The 18,669-nt window shown below is 38.5% G+C and overlaps 1 protein-coding gene across 4 annotated transcripts in view; it reads right to left on the reverse strand.

Moving 5' to 3' along the window:
* Nucleotides 1-17,703, reverse strand: part of CLPTM1L (CLPTM1 like) — a 31,249-nt gene extending 13,546 nt beyond the window's left edge. For all 4 annotated transcript variants that reach the window (XM_062569680.1, XM_062569681.1, XM_062569683.1 and 1 more), the window contains exons 1-10: nucleotides 17,459-17,703; nucleotides 16,420-16,520; nucleotides 14,975-15,164; nucleotides 12,956-13,098; nucleotides 11,005-11,083; nucleotides 7,383-7,500; nucleotides 6,171-6,265; nucleotides 4,692-4,776; nucleotides 2,856-2,959; nucleotides 763-828 (exon numbers count right to left, since the gene is read on the reverse strand). In XM_062569680.1, coding sequence (XP_062425664.1) covers nucleotides 763-828; nucleotides 2,856-2,959; nucleotides 4,692-4,776; nucleotides 6,171-6,265; nucleotides 7,383-7,500; nucleotides 11,005-11,083; nucleotides 12,956-13,098; nucleotides 14,975-15,164; nucleotides 16,420-16,520; nucleotides 17,459-17,632 — 1,155 coding nt within the window. In that variant the 5' untranslated portion in view covers nucleotides 17,633-17,703. The remainder of the gene's footprint in view (nucleotides 1-762; nucleotides 829-2,855; nucleotides 2,960-4,691; nucleotides 4,777-6,170; nucleotides 6,266-7,382; nucleotides 7,501-11,004; nucleotides 11,084-12,955; nucleotides 13,099-14,974; nucleotides 15,165-16,419; nucleotides 16,521-17,458) is intronic.
* Between the last annotated feature and the right edge of the window lie 966 nt (nucleotides 17,704-18,669).

The raw sequence follows: 18,669 nt of genomic DNA on the forward strand, positions 1-18,669 counted from the left end.
GGAGCAAACAGAGCTATCAGCTACTTAGAATACAGCCTCCAAGCAGCAAGAAGTGCCAGAACTACTTGTTATGTAATTACTGGAGACTATACAATTGTTTCTGATACCCCCCCAAAAAAAGTCTGAATACAGACTCTGTTTTAAAAAATTTGTGTTGTGTTACTGTGGCCCAGAATTTCATGATCTTCATTACCAGCAAAAGCAAAAAACACAATCATTTCAAAAAAAAGCTACAACCAGCATTAATTTGAATCTCAGCTGACAGCTCACATCCTGCAAATAGTCTCAGGACTTTCACAAATCCTCAGAGTAATAGTTTAAGATTCTCCTGTCCCCAGAACATCTGTCACATCACCTTCTGCTAGTTCTGTAATGTAGAAATTGCACCTTCACTTTCATGAAAATGCAATCCTTTAGTTAAGGTCACCATGTGCAGTAAGAGTGCTTTTCCAACACGGCAGCAGGAGCACAAGCCGACCTGTTAAGATTCAGTAGGATGGAGAGAGGAGTTTTGAAGTTTCTTGCATCATAAATATATACAAATTGTTAATACTTCCAAACAAATTGATCAAAAATAAATCTGTAATTTTAAAACTACTCATCTAAAGCTTTTGTACTAAGTCATCCTCAAAGAAAAAATGTGCATATAAAGCTTTTCTGGTTTTATATCTTCATTTTACTGAAAGCCAAGTGGCACAGTAACCTGGAAGGGGACAGAAAGTTCAACAGCTTTAATCAGTAAAGGGCTGATGTCTACTGTACCTGAATTTTGGGTCTCATGCCTTGCCATTTGATTGTCATTTTCAAAGCTTTCTTCACTTTCCAGAGCTGTGGTTAACAAAAACAAATTGCACACATACAAAATTATCTGAAGGAGTTTCTTCCACAAGATTCAGATAATCAAAAGGTCATAGGTATAAATGCAGCAATTGCCTCATCGCAGCAGACTGCCCTGCATATACATGTGTACAAACAGAAAGCCATGTCACCAGATAGGTACATCACTGAGAGTGTGCACAGTTAAATCCTCATATTAGATGCCAGATTTCCTTTGAGATGTATAATCTGTATGTTCATTCTCACTTTAGATAAGCATGTTTCCTCACCATCACTTACAAATCGGAGATATTTTAATTTAACAAGTACTTGAGCACCTTCAGCTACAGAACATTTCTCCCTCCATATAAATTCCACATAATGTACCCATATAATCCCTTAAATGCAGTTCCCCCAGCCTGCAATCCAAAAGCAACGTATTAGAAAATAAGGCATAAGAAAAAGACAACAGGTGGCAAACAGTCGTAAGGACAAAAGACCTCCAAGAGCTCTATTTTCTAGCCCTTTTGGCAGCTCCAACAAGAATCTCTGACAGGCACAAAGACTAAGATTTTGCATTCCTTTTTATTAAAGAAGGTGGATTTCTTGGTTGCTTTTACCTAAGAACAGGCAAATCCAGATCTCCTCTGTTGACACACTCTAACATCTCAGTTGAATTTAAATCTTGAAACATAGTTGATCCTGTCATCCTACCCTATATGCCAGATCTGGCTTTCACTAAAACTTATGAAAAGAAAGCAATTTAGAGATCAACACTATTTTTAATTATTTTTCACTCTAACCAAAATTGTGATTTACCTTGGCAATACACATTTTAAAATCATTTAACCCTTTTGGATTTCTGAAATCTTTAGATTTTTGATCCTTAGAATCCAAATAAGCTAAAAATCAAAATAAAAAGATATTTGGCAAGACTAGCAGCACATTTATAGCAAGTTATCACATTGGGATGTAGCTTTATCCCTAAAACCTTGTTGAAATTTCAGAGCTACAGAAATTTTGCAATACAAGATTAAATTTAATTTTTGGAGGACAAAAACACTGGCAAAAACATTACAATAAACACCACAGAGAAATACATCACTTTAAAAATTTTACTCCAGTATCCCAAGTCATTAAATAATTAGTTTTGTAGTCAAGGAAATGGTACTGTTTTGGGACATCACTATTTGTAGTTTTCACTACAGCCTAATCTGTTTTATACAATAAGTTGAAGTTTTAAGGCTCATATCTGCAACTTTGCATTCAACAACTTAATCACTAAAAGAGCATCAGATTAAAACAGCCTGTTCTGAACTACTTCATCCTCACAGAGATCATTTGCAACTGGAGGAGATGCGTAGTCAAAAATTCCACGAAGTCTTTAACTTAGTTTTAAACACTGAAAAATAATAGGATCTACAACGAATGCTACGTAGACCGATCTCCTCTTCCCATCAGTGTTGACTTTGTGCTTTGTTACAAGTAGGCTTCTGAGCAGTATCTGCAACCCACTGACTGGGCATGGTCTGTTGGAATAAGGAACACAGGCTGCAGTCTCTTCCTTTTCTTCCTTCTCTGAGTACCTCAGTCATGGTCTGGCATAAAACTGCAGCCCAGAGGCATCTTTCTGTCAGCCCACAGCTTGCTCTTTGACAAGAGTTGCTGTGAAGGCTCCCTGACATGGATATTCATGCCTGGTCGTGTGAGTGATGCCTATAAGAGGATGTGACAAGAAGGAACCTCAGCATAGCCCTGTGTTTGGTTTCATGATAACAGCTGGCCCATCTCAAAAAAATGGTACTTCCAATTTAGCTGTCTAATGAAGAGATGCAATCTCCACTACCACAGAAAGCCAGTTAAACAAAGCTGTTTAAAGACAGCATACTCCAGCAGTATTTTTCCAGCAACTAGTTTAGCATTCTTCTTGTATAGTAAACTATAAAATGCTCTGTTAAGGAATACTTGAAGACTCCAGATACAATCAATGGATGTTACTGTGAATACTGATACTTACTTCTAGAGCTTTAACAACTCACCTCAATCACTGCACCAATGCCTGCAGGAATCAGTACCAATAAACTTGTTTGTTCATCCAAAAGGAAAAGAAATATTACCACAGTACTAAAGCACCGCCAAAGAACTAGATAGGAAAAAAAAAGAAAACACACACACACAAAGTATTAAATGTATAGTTGAGACAACAGAAGACTGTTGGCCTATTTACTATAATTCTATCTTTCTTCAGCAGTTTAAGCATGAACCTCTCCTTCATCTTACGTTAAGCAGTGCTAGAAAGCAGCCAAGTTTTCTATATACCTCCAAGTAGATTGAATAAAGAGACACATAACAAGGAGTAAAACCTTTAAAAAAAAAACTTTTTCACAAGAGACAAAAGGAAACCAGAATATTTAAGGAAGACTTCTGTACTACAGCAATTCAACAATATATCAGTACTGTTATGAACTACATGCCTGTGATTCTTGTCTCAAGAAAGCTGTAAGGCATCAAAATGCCAACCTCTGAAATTCATGCAATTAATTTAATGTTTGTAAACTGCTAGGATAAAATGGATTAATTTTACTCAAAGGCTTTGAAACTGTAAGTAGTTTATTTTAGGGTTATTTTTCAGGTTCTGTAAAATCCTGTGCAAGTTTTTCCTAAATAATTCTTAGATTAAACTAAGCATGGGCAGAAATAGGCAAGAGCTGCAAGACACTTGGACATCAACAATTAAGTCGTACCATTTAATGATAATTTCCTGTCCCACACTTCCTGCAGGGGAAGTAGATATAGACAGGAAGGAGATTAAAGTTTGCTGAAGAGACAGTGGAATCATCAGTTCAATTACTGGAGACTGAACACTGAGACTTTCAGAATAAGGTTAAAAAACCCTATACCCCTCAGTCTTTCAAATTTGACTTTTCTCACTTAGCTAATTGGCAATTAGCACTTCTAAGCTTGAAATTCCTTGGATCACTTTAGATTTTCACTGACCTTTCTGTGTACATATACCAGCTGCATTATGCCCTCTGACAAAAAAGCAAAAAGGAAAAAATCTTCACTTAAGAAAAGTGTGTTGCTATTTATGCTAATGTCACAATGCCTTATTTTTCCTATTAATATTTCTCCAATATTTTAATCAATCCGTAAATATCGCAGAATTAGAGAGATACAGTTTTAGAGGGTATATGACTTCAGATTTTTCATTTTGGCTCTTACCACAATGGATAATCTATTAGAAAAACAAGCAGTAAGCTTTAACAGAATAAAAAAGGTTGAGTAGTTGTACATTTAACCCCAAGCACCCACAGCTGGCTGCTAACCTCTAATCTGTCTTTAAGAAAGCTTGACAAAATGTCCAGCCACTATGTTTCAGTCTTTCTCACATCCAAAAAAATCAAACCACAGCATTGTATTATTAACCTTTTTTTGGGAAAAAAAAAAAAAAAAAAAAAAAAGTTGGAGCTTGTCATTATCTAAAAGGAACATTTGGGATTTGCAGAACACCATTACACATGGCAGCACATTCTCTCCAGTCAGAAGACTTTTTTCATGTCCTCATTTTTTTCTCTAATTAATTTTATGTCCCTTCACCAAAGAAAATTTTAAACTTATTCTAAAATTTTAACCTTACTCTTGATTGGAAGACAGTCAAACATTGAAAGTAACACAAGAGTGCTTAAAAGCAAGTGATACTTCAGCAGCAGGCTAATAAAGTTAAAATCAACCTGTTAACCACCTTTCTACAATCATAGAAAGAGAGTATCTCATTTCACCACCTTAGATGAATCTGTCAGTTTACAGCAAGACTAAAAGCACGGCAGACATTGTATAGCACACATACATATAACACTTTGAATTAGAGGTCACACCTGCTTTTGTAGACATTCCAATCATATTCCTCTTTTTCTTCCAGAAACTGATGTCATTTTTGAATGCAAGAAAATCAAAAAGGAGCTGTAAAATAGCAAGAAACATGTTGATTTGCTTGACACATGCACCATCCAAAGACTGCCAGCTGAACTACTAAAAATGCATTTAAGATGAAATTACAAATCAAGATTCATAAAACTGGAATTAAAACTACATACCACAAACACATGCTAAAAAAAGAATCTGTTTCAGAAAGCCTGTTATAGAGGATAAAGAACTGAGCTTCTTGAGAAGTTGCTCAGCTTCCTGATAGATCAGGGAACGCCATACTAAATTAGATTCAAAATGCTCTGTATTGGATTGATAGTATTATTCAGTTTAGGTTTGGACAGTACCAAAGTTTAAGGAAAAAAAGAAAAAAAAAAACACAGTATGGCAAGTCAGGTTTTATCTGGACTTCAACAGTAAGCAGTTGGCCTAAACTTCAAGGACTCATTAAATTTATTTGCTTCAAACTATTTTTTTTAATATTCTCTTTAAACATTCAATATCTGAAAAAGCACAGATGATTCAAGAAATTCCTGAGTCAAAGAATTTTAATTAAAAAGTATTTTTTTTTAATTTGGGAAAATGATACACAAAAAACCAAGTATTTGAAGAGCTCTTCTCAGCCTATAGATACATCAGATGTAGATATATCTTGATAAACAGAATGGAAGAAAATGAATGAGTATGACTGGGAAGTATAAAGGACTGTTCCCACCAAATTAATTACATGTACTCTAACTATAGAAAAGCATAATGTGCTCTGCAAGTTCTTATTTATACCAGAACATGGAAGTTGTACTGAGCATAACTGTAGATGACAAAAAATGTTCAACGTAGAATGATGAAATTGAAAAAAAACGTTCTCTAAAAATTCACATTTAAACCAAGATAAACATGTTGCTGAAGTGTCCCCCATCATTGTCAGCATTATGTCTATAGCAGCAAGCTCTGCACATTTCAAATGACAAATTTTTAATGTAAACCTAGATCTGATCTATATTCCTAGAAGGGTTAGAAGTCAGTGACTCAAAGAACTACTACTGGTGCCCCAGCTACCCTGCTGCAGTGGTAAACTTTGCAATAACTCAGCTTAGCAGAAAATTTGAAAGTGTTGGCAGGCATTTAATTTAATTCTGGGGGTTTTGGTTCCACCCCAACTGAAAAAATGATAATGAAATTAAGTGTTTTGTATTTCAGTCAATAGTGTTAGTTTATAGCTAATGGGCTCACACTTCTTTGAGTTTTTTTTTTTTTTTTTTTAATTAACTTTGCACTGGAAATACAGCCGATTTGTACAACACACCACTTGTACTACTTTACTGAAATTATTATTTCCAAGAACAGTTATTAATAAATGAAGGAGTGGAAGGTCAACAAATCTTTATTTTTATATAAGCTGTAATTTTTAGAAAGAAATTTTCACTACTTGCATGGAATGCTGCTACGAAGAATGTCAGAGCCAGAAAATACAGGTTAGTATCCACAAAAATTCCTTTTACTTCATCTGCATCCTTTTCTGAAAACCCTAAGAGAAAGAACAAGTAATCATGCAAGACATGCTAGAGCATTAGTTTCTGTTTTGCTAGATTCCAGTATGAAAGAAATATTCCTATGCTACCTGCATGTATTTTGGTAAGCAACTGTAAGTCCAAAACAAGGTGGCTACTCTACTGGTAATATCCAATTCTGAGTATATTTTGACTAGTGATTTGGCTAGCTTTAAACAAAATCTATCAGTCTGAACTAGCCAGATATGCATTTAATATCCTGTGTAACTACAATTTAAGTTGAACAACGCCTCACAAATGACAAGCTCAAGAAGTTATCCTGGCCTGGGGGAAGAATAAGGATTATTCAACTTGTCCTCTGAACTTTCACATGAGAGTGAGCTTCACAGCAAAAAAAATGAAAAATGAGAAAAGGTGTGCACAAAATATCAGCGAGAAAAACAGCCATATGTGCAACAGTATGACTCCTGGGAATGGATCAGCACCAACTCTTTCTATAGTCCTTGCAGAATTAACTCGGACGCTCCTTCTTGACAAACTGAAAAATGCAAAGCATCTTTCAGGAATCAACCTATAAGCTGAATATTTAATTCTCAACTCTCTTACCAAATCTCCTGAAGAACGAAGGTTGTTACATTGTTTAAAAAAAGTAACTTTTAAGGAGCTTAAAAAGAGATAATCAGAAAGAACTGCACAGTCCAAGACTTTGCTGTGCCTGGTTGTATTTCACCCTAGGTATATGGCTCCATTCCCAGCGACCACTATTTCAGAAATTTAACTTTTCAATATCTTTTGCATTCTTCAAAGCTTATATAACACATATTCAATTGTCTTTGTTCCACGGATTAAAAGGGAAAGCCATTGGAAAAGTTCTCATCCACTTTGGCCTCTTATGCTTTTACAGTAGTAGTCTCTTGAGAAAATTGTAAATTAATAAACAATTAACTCAACTATTCTTGTTTTATATCATATTTCAACATTTTATTTCCATCTTTAATTAAAGCAGCTTAGCTTTGTACACTAAATGTTTTTACCATCTTACCAGAAAACAGAGCAGTAAGTATCTATGAAATTGAGAGAAATTTGAGAATTTTTTTGCCTTTTGTCATAAAAAAAAAAAAAACAAAAACATACCAAACTGTTGGAGCGAGTACACAGCATCCTGCATGTGGATCCAAAATCGGAGTTTTCCAAGAGATATTTTATCATATGACACTGTAAGAGGTAGCTCTGTGGTTGAACGATTTATAACCTGTATTTGAAAGAGAAATAATTTCCTTTTTAATAGCAAAAAATAAATTCAGCAGTTATTTCTATTCATATATTTTGAAAATAAAGGAAACTAATTATATCACATTATGATTTAGCATAGATTAATTTTAAGTAATCTTTTTTTTTTTTTTTTTTTTTTTTTGGAGGAAGTAAGAGCTTAGATTTCCGGATTATGATTGAAATTTTGAGGGTTTTAAGAAATGCTAAATTAGCACTCTGTTCTTTTCAGGTTTTTATAGCAATGCCACTGTTATTGTCTACAAAAGCCTTTGAGAAGTTTATGTAAAGATCCTTCTGTTAGTCTCAGCTCAAGTGTGAGAAGTGTGGTTAAGGTAATTCTCTATTTTGGTAGTTCTTCTCCAAAGCATCTGCTAAGATTAACATAAGCCATAGAATAATTAAAAAAAAAAAAACAATCTCTGTAAGGCCACAGTAAGAATTTCACTAAATTGAGATTTTTTTATTGTCCTTGAGAGGAATGAAAAGTTGTAACAAAATAAAAAAAACAAGGTCATACAAAAGAAAAAAGAAAGGGAGAAAGGGAGAGGGGCAAGAGCGCTGCTGCTTCTGCAGACTGGAAAAGAACAATGCTTACTAAAGCTAAGCTTGCTGCAAGGCTTGGACCTGGGGTGTCACAAAGTCCTTCTTGTCCTCAAGCAAAAAAAAAAAAAAAAAAAAAAAAAAAGCTAACCCTACTGCTCTCGTTACTAAAATGTAAGTATGTAAGACTATCTAAGACTATCTGTGGCCCCTACATTAAAAGTACTCCTGTGAGTACCAATAATTCTCTTAACCTTACCTCTTTCCCAAGTCCCTATAAGCTCATCAGAGATAGGGGCAGAACATGCATGTGTATAGGGGAGAGAAAGCTTTATAAATGCAACAGAGAGAAAACTTGAGAAACTAGAACAGTATCAAGGATCTTTGAACTGCATGACAAAGAACAGAGGAGAAAAAAGAGGGCAGAACTGAAAATAAAGAACATTAGTGAGATTTTACTGCTGTTTACCAAAAACCATATACACATCTTCCAGGCTTCTCCCTTTAAAAGGATACCTATAATCCCTCCATGCTCTTTCCAACTTCTCAAGCTATAAAAGATAACATTGGCATTTCTGGGAGAGGATGGAAAGAAATTTTTCTGTGCTGGACAGACAAAAAATAAAAAGTCTGCAAAAACATGCAGTAACATGCAGTCAGTGCACTCTACCTAGACAAAACAGTACTAATAAGTTAGAGGTAGTATAGAAAGAAAATTGGTTTGTAATATAAGACAAAAATTATTGGACACCAAAAGCAAATGAACATAAAAAAACAGAAAAAAAAACTTTCTTTATGGACCACTAAAGCTCACAAATACTGCCTTGCAACCCAGCTGATCGCTAAGCCTTTGAAAACTAGGAAGTTGTCAAACCTCTGCAATACAACCTATGCTTGTATGGAGGCCTCTGAACAGCACTTTACTTTGTAAGTACTACAAAATAGTGCATGAAGAGAGCAACGTAATTCTGCAGAAATAATTTTAGTGTATCAAATCAGAACCTTGTGCCCTCCCCAAACTCCCAAGACTGGCATGAACATTCAAGAACACAAAGAACATATAGCCTCCCAATCACAATGCAAGACACCTCAGTACTTACCCTAGAAGACCATCATCTGGATCAAAGTAGTAGTCAGTTCAAAATCTATACAGACTACCACAGCAGGGAAAATGCATCTTCAGCTACATGGCTTTAGGTCAGGCATAGCAAACAGACAGCATCTATGCCCTTATTTACAGTCAAATGCTGACTTTGCTCTACACAAGCTGTATTACCTTATTCTTTCTTGTTCTTCACTTACAGCTTGCTAACTCGCAGTATATGTACTATTAGATCACTTACATGAGGGCTTGTCAGCAGTTTGGCAAATCACTATTGAGAAGTTAAATAAGTCAGTGCTGGAGAAGTTTGTTAGTTTTGGTAGCTTAGTTTTTGCAGCACTTTAAGGCAGAGAATTACAACAGCAGCAATCGTGATGTGTGTGACAACAGTGGGAATATCATAACATGAGAACACTGACATTATTATACACAGGGTACATGATTAGTTAGAAGCTACAGTGTACTGACATGAATGTACTGAACTTAATGAGCTGTGGTAAGAAACTCAAAAGACAATGACTGCAGATAACAACATCAAAAAAAGAAATAGCTAAAGAAACACTGGACAAAAACTATCTGCTTCTAAGATCTGTAAGTTTGTAACTGAATTGCTCAGGAGTTCGTTTTGTCAAACAGAAAAGTCTGAAAATAATAATAATAAAAAAGTAAGTTCCTACAGAAGATTCTCCCCAGCATTCAGTAACACAATTCTATGTCTACCCTTAAGTTTGTGAATTTGGAAGGTCTGTGGAAAATCTGCACCTATGAAGACTGCTATCTGGAATAAGACAAATCCAGACATACTCATTTATTAGTTTGAGAGGTTCCTCAAGAAGACTTTTGTTCCCAGTGATTTTTTGATTGGCAGTAACCATTAACTGCAGGACTTAACTAAGATCAGCATAAAGTGATTATGATTTAGACACAGGGGACTGCCATGTGAAACTTGTAGCAGCAGAACCATGCGACTTCCCCAAGAGAAGAGTTGGGCACAAAGTGAAATTCAGGAAACTGCATATGAATATATATAAAAAAGTATTATTTATTTTTTAACTGTAAGGTTGACTGAACACTGGAACAGGTTGCCCAGAGAGGTTGCAGAGTGTTCATTTTTGGAGACATTCAAAACCCAACAGGGCAAGGTCCTGAGCAATTTGTTCTAAGTGATTGAGCTTTGAGCAGAGGGGTTGTACTAGACAACCTCCAGAGGTCCCTTCTGACTTCATCCATTCCGGAAGGTCTGTAAGTTCTGATTGGAGTGCACAAAATCATGAGATGTGCAATGTGTACTGCAGCACTGTGTTTCCAAATTTTAAGATGCTCATATTACTTTCTAACACTGTACAAAGCACCACTGCAAAATTAAACATCAGTGAATGTTTTGGAGATAAGTCATCAGGTATTCTCTTATCTCAGTGTAGCTCCAGCTATATTCAATGTGCTCTTTTCCCTAGAAGATATTAGGAGCAACTCTGGGATGCTAATGCACCTTTGTCAGCCAGCTTAGAGAATCAAACTGCTGGTGAGACTGTTCATGCCACAGCTGCTGCTGCAATGTCCTCTGCATCCACTCCAGAAACAGCAACATGGGAATCCATGTATCTTTTGGCAGAACAGAAGGGAGTATTTGGCAGCTATTTCTGCCAAGGGGAAGTCTCAAAACCCAGACCCAGCTTCTGCAGTTGCCACAGCTGATCGCATTAAACAACAGTTAATATCACTGATAATTAATTTCTTAAATTGTTTGCTGTAATGAAAAACTACGACAAAATCTTCATTAAAACAATATTCAAGACTGCTGTTAAAATTGTTAAATGTAATTAAAGGTATTCTATTACTCACCATCAAATCTTTCACTCTGTTGCTTAGCTGATCAATAAATAATATTGGAAGGTAATGCACTGTCTTCCCCAACTGAACCCTAGGATGTTTAAACATGGATTTTATGACTGTAGTGATCTAAAAAGAAAACTACTTTTATTAAAATTAGCACTCAATCATCACTTTCAGACCTACCCATGTAGGTATTTTCCACTGTCTTTTCAGATACATTTCTTTAACACACGGCAAGAGAGAAGCAACTAACCTAGAGTCTTTAACTGAGAGATGACTGTATAGAAGGTAGACATATTTCTCTCTTTAGCTTCTGCTTTTACTTTTCAGTAGAGAGGCAGAATAAGCAATAAAGAATGAAAGAGAGATGAAATTGGCTGTGATGCTAAAGCTGCCATGTGAACAAGGGTGACAGGAATTAAAGTCTGTCAAAGGGAAACGTATTGAAATTGTTACCACGCATTTGTATCCTTTGTCTCAAGTATCCTTCTCTTTCTGCAGCAGTGCCAACTCTCCTCCATCTCCCCCATCCTCTGCATCTCCAGTGACATCCATCAGGTCAGTGAAAGCACTTGCTCTAGCTAGCACATGACTACATACAAGACAACTGGTTGCTAATGCTGTATGGTGCTGCAAGTCTAGACACTACTGAAGAGAGTACACAAGGAGCATGAATCTTCTCTGTCTCACCCTCAACAGGAACATTCACTCAAATTGCTTACCACCTCAGCAATCTACATAAAACCAGCAGAAACTTAATCTTTAAGCCCTCAAAGATTTCCACTGACTGGAAATCATGACTTCATTGCCAATGATTTGGCAGACAATCTATAAGCAATTGCTTTGTTAGTATCCCAGCAGTAGCCTAGTGTCCCAGTAGCGCTACAAAGACAATTATCTACACCGTGATGAGCAAGTCTGTGGAACTAGCATAGCTGAGCCTTTTAAAGTCTGAAAGTTGAATTTAAGCATTTCACGAAGTAATACAGGGAAAAACATTAACTCAAGGCTCAGAAATATTGTTTATTTAACTGACAAGGTTTACGTTTCTATACAATGGCTACTAACCAAGCTACTGGTAGCGGAACTGCAGCAGGCTATTTAATATTCAAACTATTGCCTGTATAAAACAGCATTGACAAAATCTAAACACAACTGGAAGAGATATCCTCATTCATCAAGCCTGGTCCAACCCTTTTGTGTTATGGACATATCTCAAGAACTGCTAAGTTCACCTATTCTGGTTGTGAAGCTATCCCAGAACCTAACTGTTTGCTTATTAAGCAAATACTTCTGGATTCAATAGGATACTTGTAGATAAAGGCATCAACGTAAGGCAGCACAAGCCAACACAGCACTATTTAAATGGTTAACACTGGAGTCATTTAAGCGAACTGCGAACAGAAGCTAGTGCCTTCATTCAGTGGCCTAAAATCGTATCTTTGCTTTTTTAGTATTTTCTTGAGAAAATGACATGATGTAGAAGGATACATTTTCAAAATAAAATAAAGCCAGTCATGGAGGGAAAAAGATGGGATAGGAAATCAGCTCCATCACTTAAGCACTTGCAGTTTATATAGATAAGCTGCACATGAAGGTTAATTGGAAAGTTCAAGGGAAATGTCCAAAGTATGGCTGGAGAACAAGTAGTCTGCTGTAGCAATTTACTTCTGTCTTTGCACTTATAATTTGTCTCACTGTAACTCTATACAAAAAAAGCATTTTTACTTGGAGTTGCCTTGAGCAGCTCATATCTTGCTCTGAGCTGCAAGATATTATGTAGTAGAAAAACCTCAGTGGAAATATGTTATTAATTATCACTACTGGAAAGCAAGAATTAAGAGTATCTGTTCTCCTCTCCCAAGGTCTGATTTAAATGTAAAATACTAAAGAAGAACAATGAAGATTTTCAAAGTGAGTTTTATAATACTAAATTAGCAAAATGAAGTCATTAACTTACATCTTCATGTAACGGTGAACATCAGCAGGGAGGGATGATCCATCGAAGACAAAATCATCCACCATGACATTTAAGGTTAACCTTGACCTCCAATGTGAGACAGGTTCATCTAAAGCATTGGTCTGTTTTTCTGCCTCAATTTGCTTTAAAAAGATATAATAACAAACATACATACTGCTAAACAAAACAGAATTTTGAATAAGATATTTCAGCTCACAGAATCTATGGAGCCATTTGTTAGATCACAAAACAGAAGCTAAGAAACACTTTACCTTAATCTTGTCCAAATCACAGATTTTATGCAAACATAACAGAGCTGATCATACTGACCACCACATAATTAGACCCTGAAAAACTCTAGTACTTACTCACAACCTTGTTCATCAAGAATGAATGTTTAACTAATTAAAATTAATACCTTAGGAATCTGAATACTTGTCAGAAAAAGTCACTTGAAAATAAGGACATCAGAGTAATCAAACGCTATTTCAAGAAAAACATTTGCTTTGAATTTCTGAACTTCTAAACGCTGTGTAAAGTAGTGCTGTAACAGAATCAGACCTTGGCTTTCAGTATGTTGGACTGTGGTCTCAGCTCGTTTTTAACTTTATTTACATTCTAATTGGGTTTAGAAACAGCAAGGCTAGCTACAGATACATTTCAGATTCCAAACAAAGAGTGAAATCCTCAAAAAACAGTAGAACAGCTCCATTTAGATTTGATGTACAATAGCCGTTACAAGCATTTCATTCTCTAACACTGCTTCCCCCCCCACCCCAGTGAGTAATCACAGCATTTGACACAGGATACTATCTTATTCACTTGCACTGTAGAGGGATATAAAATCATACTAAAGAAACAGAAGCAGTCTACACTTTGCTTACTCACCAGTATCAAGTTTATGTCTCTTTTACACAAGCAAAGCACCATATTTTACATTAATCCAATTTGCTATGCAAAGCAGCAACATTCTATTACAGGAAAAAAGCAGTGTTCCTAACAGAAGCAATGAATCCTTGAGGCTAATTAGGGAAGTGTTTTAATAACAGTCAGTTTATAAAGGGCTCCACATCTGCTGTGCTGAATGGTCTAGCATTAGTGTACAAGCTAACAATCAAGAAGTAAGAGGATTTTTTTTTTGTTTACCTTTTTTTTTTTTTTTAATATTAGCACTCTGCTAAAGACAAGCACAGCAGATATCGGCACTGGAAGTGTCTATCAATAAAACTCCTTTTTTGCAATTGTTCTTCTACAAATTGCTTATATTTGGCAGCAATATATTGGTAGGTATAACAGATCTCAATGCAAGATAGACACCATCTTCACTAGGACAAGAGTACAAAGTCTCTCTTTTCCTTTGACATAGCATGACCTTTAAGTTACTCACAAAATAAAGCATGCCTCTAAGTCTGCTTTCTTTTTTACTTTCGGAAATCAAAAAGTTTCAGAGAGAAAGGCATTCTGGTCTCTGTTAGCACCAAGTTCCAGATGAACAATCAATCAATTTCTATTTTTAATTTCCATCTTCAATATACATCAAAACACAATGTATAATATAGCCAACATAACAACTTCCTCCAAATAGCTTTCTCAAGAATTTTGGCCAGAGCATGAGATCACAATTTTCAGCCATGGTGAAGTACACTACAATTTGTTCTCAAAAAAGGGTGAGATTTATGCATAATCTACTTTAATATTAATATACTATAGTTTCAGCTACAGCTTACAACACAAGTAGTCTTTCCCTAAACCAAGCTTTCTCATAATAAAAGCAGTGTATACACCCAATGTCATGTTCAGGCCAAAAAACAGAAGTTGAGTTTTGCCCCCTAATTTGGGAATGTATGTTTATTCTGCTATCCAGGCTCCAGACCTTCCCTATTACAGAATGTATTTCACATAAAGTGCTAATCCATCCTACAGATTGTTAAATTAATTCACTAGCAAACACAAAATCCTATTTTGTGATGTCTTTATTGAAATATCTTTTTCTTGTTGTACTGTGGAAAAACCACCTACCTGTGTGTCTGATTCTCCAGTGAGCAAATTAATCTCTTCTGGTTTAGGAACCATATATGTAGTCAGAGGACTTACTATGTGCACCTGCTTACCATCATGCCAAGGCAAAATACCAGCATGGTGAAGAAATATATATGCATATAGTGTTCCATTATTTCGAGTTTTCTTTGGTACAGAGACATTGACTGTCCTAAAATACAAAAGAAACATTACGAGATGACATAGAGTAAATTGAAATATTGATCTATTACTCAGAAAGAAGCACAGCAGGTATTGTGGAAGTGAGCAAGAAGAGACTGACACAGTTAGAAAACCAGAAGACATTCATGTTGCTTTCCACACAATAATTACTTCTGGCTAACATGCCTCAACCAGCCTTGGCTGGGTGGGATCAATTTATGTACTCCAGTATGTGTCATAATATTTGCATTGACAAAGTTTTACATGCAAAGTTTTACTGTTATCTTAAAATATCCTAGTGCTTGTCTAATTTTGTTGCTAATCTTTGTTATTCTGGATAACACCAGTAAGCCTGTACTATCAGTTGTTTTGTTGTTTTCCCATGACAATCACTCATAAGGCCAAAATTATCATAGAACATAAAGAAAATAGCCTTCTATGTGCTGAATACATACCAAAAACCATACGCATGAGGTAAGTTAAAAAAAAAAAAAAAAAAGAAAATAACCCCAAGTTTTGCCAAGCACTATGCATTAACAAAATATCCTTTTATATCTATTTTTTTATATCCATAATATATAATCTCAGCTATAGCAAATGACAAGCACAGAATTCTAGATACTAAAATCGCAAATCATGAAATCACTCTCTTTGCATTGGCCAAGAAATCACCACACTTGCTGCCTCAGATTGTATATCCCTTCCCTGTTCTTGTCAATTTGCTCAGATTGTTTTTTCTCCAAATATTTTAATTGGCTTACAAAAGCAGACTGCGTCACAGTTAAACGATTCTTAGATTTTCAAGTCTGCCAGAGACGAAGTTTAACATGACCCAAACTGCACACTTCACATTATTTTAATTACAAAAAAATGCAGAACTTGAAAGAACATGGAAGAAAACAAGATGACAGTTGGTTTTAAACAAAAAAGTGAGGCAGTACAATACAAATAGTTCTAAATATTTTAATTAAAAAAAGAGGCATGTATTCTGAATAGAGAGAACAAAGTGTTATGCTCTGAAATCTGACTTCAGGCATGAGCATATTCCATCTTAATTAGCACCAATGTCCCTGCAGAAGAACTCAAAATCTTAAACTATCAGGAAAAAATAGTTTTAAGACTGTCAGCATTGAAACATTTACAGAAAAGCACATTGCTAAAACACAAGTGAAGAGAACATGGCTCTGGACTTGAGGTTCTACATGGAGCCTGAAGCCACAGCTACTTAGAAAAATTTATTTAGAACTAGTAGTTCTAACACTTACCTTTCAAATTTGGACTCAATATCAAAATCTTCCACATTCAAAACCAGATCTATATTATTCTCAGCACCAATGTTTGACCTTGTGGTAGTATACACACTTAACTGAAATTAAAAGACAGTACAGGGCAATCAGAGCACAGAAATATTAAATTCATACATCAGAAAAACTCAGAGTATAGTTATGTAATTCAGCCTCATTAACTTTCCCAGCGGCATAATCGCTATATACACTGGGAAAGAAATTGATCTATTAAAAAAAAAGGTTTTTTTAAAAAATCTTTCAGCTATCCCTGCCCTCTCTTTTTGGGCAGAAATATAACACAGCCACTAAGAAGGGTTTTATAAGATTCCTCCTATAGAGACAATCAACTATATGTGAATTTTTTTCAAGGTAATAGAGCCGTTTTTCCAGTAAACCTGTTCCACTTATTACACGTGCTAACAAACACACGATATCAAAAAAAAATAGACAGACTCCTCCCACCTGTGTTTCAGCCCGAGCCGTTATTCACAATACAAGGAAAGACTCCACAGGGCACTAGTAGTGCACTCAACGTTTTCTGCTAATCCACCTTGGAACCTACTGCGAACAGCCCAGCGCTTGCAACAGCGCAGCAGCACCCAGCTGGAGCCGGCTGCCCCGATTACAAGGCGGCCACGCAGTAACACAGCTGTCAGAAGTCAGGGCCCACTAAAACCAACAGGAGACACGCAGCGGGGAGGACATGGTTCACTCTGCCTCCAGACCAGGACTGGGACGCGCACCAGTATTAATCGGCACATTACGCAGGGAAACTAGAGAGCAGGCTACGTAAGGAACGAAGTGCCGGAGAGGCAGGAGCCCGCTGGGCACGGCCGGGCGGCCGCGGGGCGCCTGCCACGGAAACGCGGCCCCCCGGCCTCGCCGAGGGGAGACGGCGCTTCCCAAGCGCACGCCAGCTGCTGCCCGCGCAGACACTACCGAGAGGGCGCCCCCTCCCCGCCCGACCGCCCCAACGGCTGCGGGCGGAACGCTGGGCGCGCGGCCGCGCCGCGCTCACCTGCAGCTTGGGCCGCCGCGCCAGGTACGGCCAGATGCAGCCGGCCGCGGCGCCGCTCGCCGCCGCGGGGCAGGGCCGCGTGTACACGATGCCGTACATCACCCAGCACGTGTGCGCCACGTACACCGCGAACACTCCCACCACCAGGCTGGTGAACGAGCTGCGGCTCAGCATGGCGCCCGCCCGTTCCTGGATCACCCGGGCCGCCCCCGGCCGCCCAGCCGCCCCCGCTGGCGCATCCTCCGCGCCCCACGCCCGAGAACCGCCCCGCCCCGCCCTCTCCGTCACTTCCGGGACGCAGCGGAAGCGGCCCGGCGGCGCGGCCCGGCCCGGCCCGGCCGTCGCCTCGGCGCCGGGAGGGCGGAGCCCGCCCTGGAGACCGCCACACCCGCGGCCCACGCGTCACGGTGCGGGACCGCGGAGCCGCGGCCGGAGGCGGTGCTTGGGCCCGCCCCCGCCCCGGCGGCGGGGCCGCTCTGCTGCCGCCATTTTGCCCTGCCGGGGCTCAGCGGGAGTTCGGGCGGTTGCGCGGGCTCATCGTCGCTGCTGCGAGGGCCCCAGCGTAGCCCAAGGTCCCCCAGGAGCTCTGCGCCGGCCGGGACGCCGCGCTTGGTGCCCCTGGCTCCAGAGCCCGTGCAGAGCAGAGCACCTCACCCCTTGCTTGTGCAGGGGTGAGAGCGGGTGGAGCAGTGCAGCACGCAGCACCTAGCTGCCCTCGTTTCCTCATCCTGCGTGGGACGGGTGTTCAGCTCGGTACCGTGCACAGGCCTTGCCACGGGTGCCTTCTGGAGCACCCTGACCTGTAGGACAACAGCAGGAGAGCAGTTCAGGACAGTCAGGGTCTGGGCCCCAGCTTTGTATTACTTGTATAGAAGGAACCAGAGATTGTAAAGACGCCTGATCTCTGGGTTCGCCTGGCTAATGAAGAGCTTCGGTCTCTCTTCCACAAGAGGCTTCACCTTCCTGTTTCCCACTGGTTTCAAACCCCAGGATCTCCAGCACTGCAGGTCCTGCTGCCCTGTCCTGCTGGCTTTTGGGATCCTCCTCTACTGAGGCAGCACATCTGCCAGCCCAGGCAAGGGTGGCTGGAAGCCCCAAGTATATTTTCAGTCTACATTAAGTTTTGGCCCTGTCACAAAAGCTGCTGTCTATGAAGGAAGGGCCCATGACAACTCAAGAGGGCCATATGCCCCTGTGCTACGGTGTAAAAA

Source organism: Rhea pennata, chromosome 2 (assembly GCF_028389875.1).
Source record: "Rhea pennata isolate bPtePen1 chromosome 2, bPtePen1.pri, whole genome shotgun sequence".
Lineage (NCBI taxonomy): Eukaryota > Metazoa > Chordata > Aves > Rheiformes > Rheidae > Rhea > Rhea pennata.